This window comes from Marmota marmota, unplaced genomic scaffold (genome assembly GCF_001458135.2).
Source record: "Marmota marmota marmota unplaced genomic scaffold, marMar, whole genome shotgun sequence".
NCBI lineage: Eukaryota > Metazoa > Chordata > Mammalia > Rodentia > Sciuridae > Marmota > Marmota marmota.
In genome coordinates this window covers 10201748-10215279 of record NW_026000170.1, presented here as the reverse complement: position 1 = coordinate 10215279, position 13532 = coordinate 10201748, and the positions used below count along the sequence as shown (strand labels likewise).

General features: G+C 34.5%; 1 protein-coding gene across 21 annotated transcripts in view; it reads right to left on the bottom strand.

Annotated features, from left to right (window-relative positions):
• Dnah6 (dynein axonemal heavy chain 6) overlaps positions 1–13532 on the bottom strand; it is a 284182-nt gene that overhangs the window by 245796 nt on the left and 24854 nt on the right. For 17 of the 21 annotated variants that reach the window (XR_007342085.1, XR_007342086.1, XR_007342087.1 and 14 more), the window contains 6 exons: positions 10385–10652; positions 7342–7476; positions 7134–7254; positions 5937–6066; positions 3868–4036; positions 3316–3432 (listed from right to left, as the gene is read on the bottom strand). Coding sequence is in view for 18 of the 21 variants with exons in the window: in XM_015499875.2 (XP_015355361.1) it covers positions 3316–3432; positions 3868–4036; positions 5937–6066; positions 7134–7254; positions 7342–7476; positions 10385–10652 (940 nt within the window). In the remaining 3 variants the exon portion in view is untranslated. Of the gene's footprint in view, positions 1–3315; positions 3433–3867; positions 4037–5936; positions 6067–7111; positions 7255–7341; positions 7477–10384; positions 10653–13532 lie in introns of those variants that run through there. The other 4 variants (XM_048787436.1, XM_048787446.1, XM_048787447.1 and 1 more) reach the window with 4 other exon arrangements.

The following is a 13532-nucleotide window of genomic DNA, read 5'->3' as shown; positions in this document are numbered from 1 at the left end:
AAAAAAAAAAAAAAAAAAAAAAAAAAAAAACCCAGTATGTGGAGTGTGGTGACACTTGTAATCAGTCACTTGGGAGCTGAGGCAGAAGAATTACAAATTTGAGTCTAGCCTGGATAACTTAGTGAGGCCCTGCCTCAAAACAAACAATAAAAAGGACTGGGGATGTAGGTCACTAGGTAAAGCACCCCTGGATTCAATCACTAGTACCTATAAAACAAAACTCTTCCTGTGGAAAGCCTTAGGTCTTTTCTTCTCTGGGAGGGAGTCTATTCTACAGGGAGGCAAGGCTCTCCTAGAGCTTACCTCCATTAAACTAAACAAATACTTTATGCTTATTCTCTAATTCTCTTGACTTAAATATTTCAAGAAGACAAGAACTGAGGAAACAGGAGTCTTCTCAGGACACACAAAACAGGACTTTCACATCGGTTAATATGTAAATGTATCATAACCCCTTTTCTCCTAGAATGCCTAGCAACATCTCACAGAGCACTCTTTGAAAAATGCTACCATAGGTAATGGAGAAATTTTAAGCAGGAAAATGACATGATTAGCTTTGCCTATGAGAATGACTTGTGGAAAATGGGGAAGAGAAACAAGCAAATCGAAACAGACTATTATGTCAGGCCAGAGAGAGATGATGAGGTTTTGAGTGAGAGAACAACTAAAGCTCCACATAAAACCTGGTGACTGGACCTCAGGGAGCAAAGGGAGAATCTAAGCTATCTCCCAGATCTCTGACATGGCAGCTGAATAATGCCTTTCATTGAGATGGCAAAAGCATGGAAGGAGCAAGTTTTGGTAGAAGTTGATAATTTAGTTAATTTTGGTGAATTAGAGTTGATCATGGAACATTTTGGTGGACATTTGCAGTTGGCTCTAAGTCTGGGGGTTAAGAAAAAACTACTGGATATAAATATATACTTATGAGTCAGTAACCTAGAAGTTAAAACAATAGGCATGGAAAAGAGCATCTAAGAAAAATTCATAGTGTGTGAAGAGGAGGGAACACTTTAGGAAAGCATCAATCAAGGGTCAGACAGAAAAGATCTTGAAAAGAAGGATGGGAAAGAAAAAAATGTAGATACAGAAGAGAACCAAGGGGAATTTAACCAAGAGTCTATTTCATGAGGTGAAAGCAGTAAATAAAATCACATGCAATAGGAGATCTGTCAAACACAAGAAGAAAATTGAAAAGTAAATACTGAATCAAGAATTCAATACACTGATAACCTAAGCAAGAACAATGTCATGACTGAAGCATATAATTTTCTGGGCTGGGGTTGTAGTTCAGTGGTGCAGCACTTGCCTAGCATGTGTGAAGCACTGGGTTCAAACCTCAGAAAACCATAAAAATAAATAAATAAAAATAAAGGAATAGAAAGAGTGAGTCATTATTAAAAAAATTTAAAGCATATAATTTCTTGCAGTCCTATATATGCATGTGTATTTGAAACCCAGATGATTAAGACTAATGACCAAAATAATTTGGGGGGAGGGAGAAATTCATGAATGAAAATCTTATTTACACTTCCAATTTTGGGTATGTGAAGTAAAATCTTATGTTGATATGAACACATGAACTTGCAGATTATTCCCAGAGCTCAGTCATGTGTAGGAATTAAAAATAACTATATGTGAAGCAGAGTTCTACAACAGAAAATGAGAAGAGTGTCGAGTTTTTTGAGGCCTGTCACTTGGGAGTAAAGATGACAAACTGCTTGCTGGGGACAGCTTCCTTGTGTCACTTGTAACACAGGGGTACCTGCATCCCAGGTGAAGGACATGAGTTTTGTGGCCAGAAGAAAACATAGGAGCTCAGTGCTTCTCTGCTTGGGACCTCCCAAGAGCAGTTCCAGACACTAGGAGCTTATCAGTCTGCCTGTCATTATAAATGTCTTAAAATATCCTATCTCATAAATTACAGAATCATAGACTGCTGCAAGAGGAGGCAACCCAAGAACTCATCTGCCTTCTCATCTTAAAAATGAAGAAACTAAACCCCAGGGTGCTTATTAATTGTAGAGCCAAGACTAAAATCTACAGATCCCAAGTACTAGTGCTTTTGCGCTATAGTATATATACCAGTTAACAACAGAAAATATGGACTGATTGGTTTACTAATCTACACATGTACACAAATGTGGTAGACAAAATAAGATGGCCCCTGAGATTCTTGCTCACCACTGTATACACACACACCTACCTATATAATGCCCTGCTCTTGAGTGTGGGTAGACTTATGATTATAAAGGGATATAACTTCAGGGATTAGGTTACATTATGTGGCAAAGGCAGAAAGATTCTGCAGACAGAATCAAGGTCCAAAATAAACTGATTCTGAGTTAATAAAAAACGTGATTATCCTGGGTAGACATGACTGAATCAAGGGAAAGACTTCAAAGGAGAGATTGGGCTTCCTGAAATTCTCTAATAGACCTTGAAGAGACAAGAGCTATGTTATGAACTGCCTATAGAAGGGGTCATATAGCAAGGGACTACAGGGTACTTCTTATATCTAAGGGTCATCATTGGCTGACATTTGCAAAAAATGGGGATCTTGGTCCAATAGCTGGACAGAGCTCTATCCTTCCAGCAATCTGAGGGAACTCAGAAGTAGAGTCTTCCCAATCAAGTGTGGGATAAAAAAGACCTCAGTCTCAGCTGACACCTGAACTACAGCCTGGACAGGTCCTAAAGCAGAGGATGAGCTAATTAGCAAGTTCCCAGATTCCTGGCCTATAGAAACTGAGAAAAATGATGATTGTTTTAAGCTGCAAAATTTGTGGTAATCTGTTACAGAGCAATGAATAACTAAAACAATTAAGTTCCCACAGATGCAGAATGCTTTTAAAAAGATTTTAAAAATGGTGTTTGCAAGAATGATTTCTTGGACTCTTATTAGAGGGATGCCTATAGTCCGTTATAAAGTTTATGTAGAACATGTCCTCTTTTTTAATATTTTTTTTAGTTGTAGGTGGACACACAATATCTTTATTTCATTTTTACATAATGCTGAGGATCGAACCCAGTGCTTCACACGTGCTCGGCAAGTGCTCTACCACTGAGCTACAACCCCAGTCCAGAACATGTCCTCTTGATGGTGTACCTTACCAAGCTCCTAATTTTCCTCAAGTTAAAGAAAATGTGCTATACTTTTAGATAGATTTTATGTATAGGGAATGCTGTGAAAGAACAATGCTTTCCTCTGTTTTGGAGAAGTGATAATAGTCCTGCCAATCTTTTGATAGTAAAGCAGTTGCTTATTTTCCAGAAAATGTGTACATAATGCAGAAATTATATAAAGAAGCACACCAGAAAATCTTCCATTGAAGGCTCAAAGAGTAGTGACTGGACTGTCAAAATCAGTTCTGTGATGAACATGGGAACAAGAGACTCATCTTCTTCCTGCTTTTCCACTACAGGAGCCCCCTAAAATGAGCATATTTGCAGTGTTATAAAGACGTTAGTACCAAGGCATAAATTAAGACAAAGAAATGTAAACTTAAGTTTATATAATTAGCTGAATTTATAACCATGGCATGTGAAAAGAAAAGATAAAAGGTAAATATTTAAAGATGATATAGTATCATAAAATGTCTCTCCTATAAAAACACTTATCAACAAAATGGAAAGGCAAACAATAAACTGGGAAAACATTAATAATGTATACAACAAAGTTGATAATATTTAAATAGAAGTGGAATTCATATACTCAATAGAAATAAAACTAACAACAAATACTTCAATAGAAACATATTCAACAGAAAATTTCTCTATTTTTCTAGTATACAGAAAATAGCATCATTTATAGTAAGAACTCATCAATAAGTGTTGATAATGATTCTTAGTTTGATCTGAATATACCTTTTTGTCAGTGACTTCAGGCTTCTCCTCAGTAATCCATTTCTGAATGACATCTGCTGAAGGTGTTCTTTTCAGTTTATCAGTAAGATAATTCAGAAGAGAGTTAGCAGAATTTACTGTTAAGATATGCAGTGTGTTCTCAATTAAATAATCATTTAGATAGATAAAGCTTGAAAAGAAAAGTAAATATTGTTTCAGTTCTCTATAATCACAATATATTTTTGATCGTGACTCTAAAGCAAGTATTTAAATTTTAAAATATAATTTCTCCTTGAGTTGTGACCTAATTATATTATAACATCAGAGATTTATTGTCCAGAAGAGTTTTTCTTAGACATTCTTCCATTTAGAACACAATTATATTCAATTTGCAACATCAGTTTTTAGCTAGGTGTTCTAACTCTTCATAGTCTATTTAATGAGCAATATAGCTATTAAGGAAAATGCACCTAGCTCATCTAGCCAAAGGGCTATATGATTTTTTAAGTGTTTTAAAGAAAAACTTAATGTATACAACAACTGTTACATTTAGAATAACTTTTTAGTTTGCTTAAATGGAGCTTTAGGGTTTCTTGTATCTCTAGGACCTGATGGTGACCTTTGAGACAGCTTCACTGACTTTCATTGATGCAGACATTTTCATATATAAAAGAGTACACAATTAAGGTACATTAAATAAGTGGTTTCAATTCTTAGATTAAGTTAGTGAACACCAAATAGTAATAATCAATGCTTTATAGTTTCACAATTTTTCAGATAATCTTCGGTGATTTTGTTTGTAAGAGTTATTTGTGATCATAAGGCTTTAAAATGATGGACTTTTAAACTCTGAAATAGTCAAGTTGAAGATGGAGCTAGGTAAGCAGATGGCACAGCTAATAGCAAGTTCCCTGGTGAGGTACTAGGAGGAACACTTCCCTTCCAGGCTCCCAGTTGTAAAAGCTGCCTTAGGGATAGGGTGGAACTTTATGTGATTTTCCAGTTTGCCATAGTTCCTTAGTGACCAAAAGGATGGAGCAGTGCAGGAAGTCATCCATGCACTGTGTGTGAACTAAAACAATGTTGAAACCATGAGGCAGTAAAGTAGGGTATCAGAACTCCCAGCAGCAACCCTGCTGGTTTGAGACTGCCTGGTTCATGTGGCTTCCTACCTAGCTCCATCACAAGTTCAGCACAGCATCAGAGATGGAATGACCCACTGGAGCTATGCAGACTCTGGAAGTGGGTGTGGCTTGTCAAAATGCCAATCAACCTGTTTATTGCAAGACTCTGCCACACTGAGAAGCAAGACTCCTTCCCTGAAACCTTATTCCTGCCTTTGATGTACTCCTCCTTAAATAAAGAATCAGGGCCAATTTTCAGTTGTTCAGTTCCAGCTCCCATCAGATGCGCTCCCCTTTTTATCTAATTTCTGGCTCCGGCTTTATATCTTACTATTTCAGACTTTTTAATTCCCAGGCTGCTCACACCTCCTGAGCAGGAACCTACCCTAGCGGGGTGCTGGTCACCCAGCATTAGAACAGGCCCTCCTAACCTACTTGCGGAGGTCCACAAATCTCTGTGTGCCTGGATTCTCCTTCGCACAACTTGTTTTATTGCAGGGAGTTGTTCTAGGCTAGGCCAGAGGGAATCATAGCCTTAGATATCAAAGAGGAGCTCTTAGACTTGGATTTACTATCAGCCTGCCTGTCCCAGCAGCTACTTTGCTGAGTGGCAGTTGAAGGGATGGGTTTCTGGAGCATGCATTTAGGTAATCATATTCCTTAAATTCTCATAACTATTAGAGAACTCTATGGTGACAGGTTTGATTTTTTTTTTTAAAGGAGATGTTTAGAAATGAACATTGCCTTTTTTTAAAAATTAAAAACATTAAAACATCTCTATGTTTTGGTTTTAACTTTTCATTGTACATATTTGAGTAGGACACAAGATGTTTTGACATACAGAACAAAATAATTACTCCAGTCATACAAATTAACATATTCCTCATCTTCCAAGGTTTAATTTTTAATGAAGCTTGAGCAGGATGGATGATCTAATTTTTCTTAAAATAAATACTAGTCATTTACCATGTTAGCCTCATGCAATGATGCCTTTTGCTGGCCTGTTCTGTATATGTCATTTTTTCAGAATCTCCATAAGAGGGCAACTCAACCAGCACATCACTGAAACCTACTCCACTTATTTTTGCATAGCAAGCTAAGAACAACAGAAGACACAAGAATTTTTGTGTAAAAATTTCATTTCTTATATAAAGTATGTTCATGCCAAATTATGCCATTATACATGAGCTCTTATTATTATTTTTTTGCATTACAATTCTTAATATACCTTTATGACACAATTTATCATATCTCTGATTGTATATAAGGTATGTTGACACCAAATTCACATCTTCATACATGTATTTTGTATAATGATGAGGGTCTCCTTCCACCATTCATGTATTTCCCTTCTCCCTCTCTTTCCCTCCCATCCCTATTCCCTAATCTTCCTCCCTTGCTCTCCCTCCCAACCCCATTTTGAATCAGATTAGAATACTGCATTAATATATTAATAATTCACAGACTTTTATCTAATGTGTACTCATGTACAGATTATTAAAAGTTTTAAAATGTAAATGACAAAAAATTCCATTTCTTTCAATATACATTCAAAGAAAGAACAAATAAAATGTAAAAACAATAAAATCCTTTGGTTCATAACGCATTTAAAGCCTACAAAGAAGTCTAATTATTCAAAGGAATTTCCTATCAATTGATTTCAATTAAACTAAATAGTATAGATAGTTTTTAACATTCTCCTTAACAGGAGTCGATCAGTAGACCATGTTACCTTTCTCAGGAATACCTTGACCCTCAAGCATTTGATCCATCTGTATTGTTATCATCCTTTATAATCCATGCCAACTGGGTCCAATCTTGAGATCCATTCAGTCCCTAATTTTTAACAAACCTATTGACTCCAACAGTAGGCCAGACATACATTTAAGAAGACAGTCTCAACCAGAATCCACTATAGAAGGCTTATGAATTAATATTCTGTGTACAGTTCAACAATACTTATGTGAGAGAAATGCAAGAAGATGCAGTATTTACCATTTTACCCCCTTCCACAAAGTATATTGAATTTATAACATACCAAGAAGAAGTTTGAAAGAACTGAAAAAGGATCATTATTTAAACCTAGGACAAGGAGAATACAGAAGAACTGATATTTTAGAAAGCAGACATTTCTAATATACCCAGGGTCCATGCCCTTCATACCCTCAGTAGGTTCAAATGCACAGTCATCAGGAACAAACCCTGCAGCACGCAAAGCAAATCGACATGCCTTCCTGACCACTTCTTTTGCCTCATTTCGAAATTCTTCTAGGCGCTCTGTCACCTAGAGATTGACGAATATGCATAATTAGTGATATCAAAATATCAATAATAGGGAAAAAACTTAATCCTTATAGGCAAAATTTCTTACCTCTTGTAGTCTTGCGACTTGTGCAGCCTTGAACTCCTGCAGGGTGTAGGTGTGACATTTTTCAATATAATAAAGTCCCATAAAGCTCAATTGATAACACAATTCATTTATTTTAAGAAGAGCTGGTCGCAAATACTGAATGAAAATAAAAATTTATCATTGTTTAGTAAAAAAAAAAGTTCTGTATTTTAAAAGTATAAAAGATTGTGAATAGTAAAAATGGTTAATAAGGAAAATAAACAGCTCTGTATGTTAACTTGAGCTACAACTACAAAAAACATATATTACGTAGAAACACTTTTGAAAATTTTTTTGTAAACTAATTCTTTGAATTATCAGATTTAGTTTGTCAAATACCTTCTTTTTCAGTTTAAAAATACATACATGTCTTTCTGCTATTTAAAGAACAAAAATGAGAGCAAGTAAAAACAACTGGGCAATATCTTACATTTCATTAGTTTTTGCTAATAAAGATTCTTGTGTTACTTTAAGGACTTTACAATATCCAGTCACAACTATAACAGAAGGAAGCATCTATTAATCTAAAAGGCTATGACAGAAAACAAGGATAAATTTGACTTTAAATTTTAGTGGGCAACAAGTAGTTTTGGAAAACTTATGTTTCTTGAAAAGGTTAAACATAGAGTAACTAATGACCTAGAAATTTTATTCCTACAGGTATGACCAAGAGAAATAAAAAACATATGTTCAGACAAAAACTTATACATGATTGTTTATAACAACATTATTCATAATTGCCGAAAAGTGGAAACAGTCTAAATTTCCATTAATAGATGGGTGGACAAATAAATAGTCATAATAACACAAAGGAACAAACTGCCAATGAAAAGAAATGCTATAACATAGATGAACCTTAAAAACATTATGTTTTGTGAAAAGTGCCAGTCACAAAAAAAACCAAACAAATAAATAAACAAAAATATTGTGACTTCATTTAAAAGAAATGTAAAGAACAGGCAATATAGAGAAAAAAATTGATTACTGGTTACTTAAAGCTGGGGTGAGGGAGAAAAGAGGGATTGGGAAGAAAGAGGGAATGTGAATAATGGAGTTTTTCTTTTGAATAATGGACATGTTCTAAAATTGACTGTAGTGATTATTGGTAAATTCTGTGAATACACTAAAAATCATTGAATTATATACTTTATAAAGGTGAATTCTATGGTATGTAAATGTCATATCCATAAAGTTGTTATGAGAAAATATAGGCACAGGTGCCAAAAAAGTTGGTTATTGAAAAATGTCTAAAAATAAAAATTTCTGGAACAACTTCTTTCAATATTTCTTTCTTCAACCCAGTTTAGAAGAATCAGCCACTCTAGTCAAGTAGTTGTAATTATAAGACTTGTGATAAGTGTGAGTTAGCATCTAACAGGTATTCAAACCATCTCAATGGTGTTAGCATAATTGCAGCCATCTTCCTTTTCCCCACCCCCACTTTATGAACACTGTTCTTATTCCCAAGAAATAGAAAATAGCCTGAGATAATGCAGGTCTAGAGATATGCAGGTCTCTCCCTGCTCTCTCCTTGAGAAGATAAAGGTACATGCCTATTTCCTTGTTCCCCCTTCTGAGAGATAGGAAAACTGCCTTTCTCTGTTCCCAAGAAACAAACTTGCCTTCCACAAGATCAGAGGAAAACTAAACCTGCCCCTAGTGCATGGCCATGGTTCTAGTCTATAAAAGGTGACATTCAAGGGGGAGTTGCTACTGCTCTCCCTCCTTGCTGCTGCTATCCCTGTCTTTGTGCAGAGCAACCTTGTCAGGCTCTTGACAATAAATCTGCTTCTTATCCCAGGTGTGTGTGATCAGTTCTGTGCCACTTTTCTTTCAAATGGGACTGCTATTTATGTCAATTGCAGCTTGAAAGCATGAAAACATTCTAGTCCTCTAGAACCAATTCAAGAGGAGATATTATCAAAGCCAATGCACCACTGGTATGAATGTTGCACAGGAGATAATGATAACTTTAAGCACACAAAATAAGAGAGTGAATTTTGATGAGTGAGTTGATTTGGAGGCAATTCTAGGGAGAACTATTTTGCATGTTTAGTAACAAATTTATAATATGGATAGTATTCAAGACATGGTAAAAGGTAGTGAAATATCTTTAAATGAAGAAAGTAGATGTGTGTAAGGATTGAATTCTATATCAATGACTAGAATATTTTCCCACAACTCAGAATGCTGGATGAGATGGAGGACTCCAGATGGTATATATATTTGTTTAGCACTAATATCTGTGTTAAGTGTAGTCCTGAATATTCCTTGATTGTGTGACTAACATGGTGATAAGTCTTTCAGATTACTTTATGCAAAGTGAAGGAACTGACTGTAAAAAGAAAACTAAAGGCTTTTGATTGGAGAAAGTAGTGACTTAGTGTCATAGAAACAGACAGCTGAGGATATAGCACTCTTGAATGTGCCAGTAATAATTTCAGTTATTCCCAGGAGTCAAGTACAAAAATTCTAATGTAAGTTGAAATTCACTGAGTGAAATTTGAATATGGCCACACATTCTTTAGCAGTTTTTTTTCCTATCATCTCCTATCATTCAAAGTAAAAGTTAAATTTTCCCCAATTATCTGAATCCATGGTAAAGGAACCTATATGATCTACTGAGAGGTACTGGCCCATGAAAACAAGTACCAGATTATTTGGGGCCATTAAGTCCAGAAGGTTTTAGAGAAGAGGGGAGGTAATAGGGCTGCCAATCCACTGTTCTCAAAAGACATACAGCTTTCTGATCAACAACAAAGGGGATTACAAATCCAAGACTTTGAGCCTGTTTCTAATCAAAGGGGACCTGTACAACTCTCTTGTTGTACTTCTGCATTTTGCAACCATAGTTAAAATATAGAAATGCCACTGGATTGCCAAACTCCTAATTGACTAGACAGGTTAAAAATTGTGAATTCTCTTAAAAAGGTGAAATATTCCATTTCAGAGACTATCTATACTTATAATAGATTCACATTTTCTTTTTCTGTAATTCTTTAAATTACAATTAATAAATACATACAGGATGAACAATGAACAAATCTTTTTGTAGAGATTTTCGACATTCATTGATTTTCGTGGAGCGTACATTCTTCCTCCATACGCTAAAAGCCTTCCATTTCCGGAAAAGTGAAAATATGGGGATCTTAATGAGTTCTCTGTGATATAGGTATTCCTGTTCCCATCGATCAATTTCAATAAATTCAATCTCATCGTTGTAAACGTGTGTCACTGCCTTTTGGCTAATCGTATAATAGTCGTTTTTATTGATGTTCTCATAAGCTACAACTCTATGAAAAAATAGAGATTTAGACAAATGAATAAAGTGTTCAATACAAAGTCAAGCAATTGAAGTTATTTTGTTGTAAGGAGATAAATTTCTTGAAAATTATTAAAATTTAATGCTATTTAAATTTTATAATTTAATATTATTTAAAATTGAACAAAATTCTAACAAACTACTTTCAGGTTGAATAATTTATTCAATAAAAGAAAGGGGAGCTTTGGTCTTATTATAAAGATTTCACATTCTTGGCAATATGCCCATATCAAAGTTACATGATTTTTACAATTAAAAAAAAGTACTATAAATATTAAAACTTAATCATTCTGACTGAAAACAATTGGAAACTGGGTTTTTAATTTATTATTGATTCTTTGGAAATTATTCAATATTAATAGTATAAAATACTTTTAAACTATCTAGTATTGACAGTTATGAAATATATGAAAGAAAACATAAATTAGATAAGAACTGACCCAAATTAAGATAAAATTTTTGCCTAAGTCATCACATACAAAATAATTATTATTCAGAAATTATTTAGCTCAAGTTATGTCTTTCTTTAATGATCATCAAGGGCATTCCTTAACTGTATATATAAAAGGAAACAGATCAAGTAAAGAAGAAAATCAAGAACAGTATAAAAACAGGAACTGGAGCAGAAGAAATAAAAAAAGTAACAAGAACAGAAAGGTCTAATTCTCTAAAAAAAATTTAAAATAAGAATTTACAGTAAAAAGACATTTCCTATAATATTAGCTATAACATTACATATTATATGCAACTTAATCAATATTAAAATAAATATAAAATATGATGTAGCACCTTATTAATATGCACTTAGGAATTTAGGAAAGTAATATTCCTGAAGATTCTCTGAGATTTTAGAATAAGATAAAGGTTAAATAATATACAAAACACAAATCCCAATTGTTTTTATGTTAAAACTATGCAAAAGTATGTATATTAGTAACACTCCAGTGCAAATGAATTGTTTCCCTTGTCTGTGTTCTCTTGCATTCCTTTGTTCTGTATTCTGAACCTGGAGTGAAATGATTGAAATTGCTGTATATAAACAAATTCACGTGCATTTGCATAGTCAGTTTTCAAAGGACTGGAACAAAATTCTTGGGTCCATTGTCAAAAAGCCAAGTACTGTTGGCATAAGTAATTTTAAAAATTTAAAAATTAATAAAACAGTAAGAATATTTTTGTAAATTGTGACATACAGAACCAAAACGAAAGCAAACCCAAGAGCTGTTCATGTGAGCCCACAAAGAAAACCAAGGGGCAGTGGTACTGTGGAGTGTGGGAGGGAGCTGATAACTAACTTTAAGGTTATTCTCCCATTTCAGAACTGCAATGGAAAACCTCTTTTGCTTTTACCTGACCCCATTAACTGACTTTTTAATGTATTCTAATTAACTCACACCAGAAATTTCTGCAAAAGTCAAGCATTGCATGATGTTCTAAGATACATGGAAAACATCAAAAATTTTTCCTTTTTTTCCTGTTCAATAGCTAAAGATATAAATAGGACGTTCTTGGAGTGATTCTTTCCAAAATGTTAAACTTCAAAACGTAACACTTGCCAGTGAAATTATAATCAACTTCAGATGTTTCACTAACATCAGACATCAAACCAACCTAGAAACTAGAATAACTGACCAACCCCTTGGTTCATGTCTGGAACACTTGCTCTGTGTGGTTTATCTTCTACTGACAGCCCTGCTAGAAGGCAGCAAATGTGATCCCTGATGTTGAATTTCAATTTGTTGCCCCTCAATGCCACTTAGAAATTATTTTATTTGTATTTTTCTTTCTTCTAAGACATTCATTCTCAAACCCCTATGCTTTTTTCCCTCTACACACCTCTACTGTTAACACAGTAAATGAACACATGTGAGTCTTTTTCAAAGATTAACTCATCAATATCAAAATCATCTGGAGTACTTATTAAGAATCTAGATGTCTGGGTCAAACACAGAATCTTCATGTATTGTGAGACTCCTGATTAATAAGCTGCCTGGGTGATTCTAATGTACAAAGTTTGTAACCACAAAACTGTATCTAAAAAGAAAGAAACAACAACAAAAACAGAACAACCTGATCTCTATTTCATACTGTCACTTAAAAAATCTACATACTATGCTTTCCTTCCTAGGTATATATCTCATGCTTTCCTCCAAAGAGAAGTTGTTGTTGTTGTTTTCTAACTCTCCTAGTCTTCTGACTACCTTTCCTCTGTAACTGAAGTTGTGCAGAACTTCTCTCTTGTGTGTAGAAAGCTTTTCCTTGACCCTGCTGGATTTTGGTGCTTTGCTGTATATGCGCTGCCTCAGAGCACTTAGAAGTTTCTGGAGTTGAACCACCGCTTCTAATGGTGACTGCCCATTCAGCATTTCTTGGCATTCAGGATTCCAACTTCAGCTGCCTCCTGGATAGTCGATTTGGATGTTTGTTCTGCTAGTCCTCTCTTTGACAAGATAATCAGAAACATTGATCTTCCCCTAAAACCTGAAGAGAGAACTTAAAAAAAATTCAAGAATAAAATTCCTACTTTGCTGCTAAAAAAAGATGCCTTTATGATACATTTACCTAAACAGAGATCCTTGGCTAGATAATGAATCAGGCTAAGAAAAAGATCTTTAATAAAATTACATTTAACTATACTGTCTTCAAACTAGAAAAAATATCTACTATGATTTGTTGTTCAATGCAGGATCAAGGGGTCCCTTGTCTAATGATTTTACTATACAATCTCTATCAATCTGATATGAAACTTTAAGTCATCTTTAAGTCAACTTTTGTGTCTTGTTTGAAAGAATCCAATGGAGTGAGAAAATTACCTGGCTCTTGTGGTAAATCATAAATTGTCCTATTATTT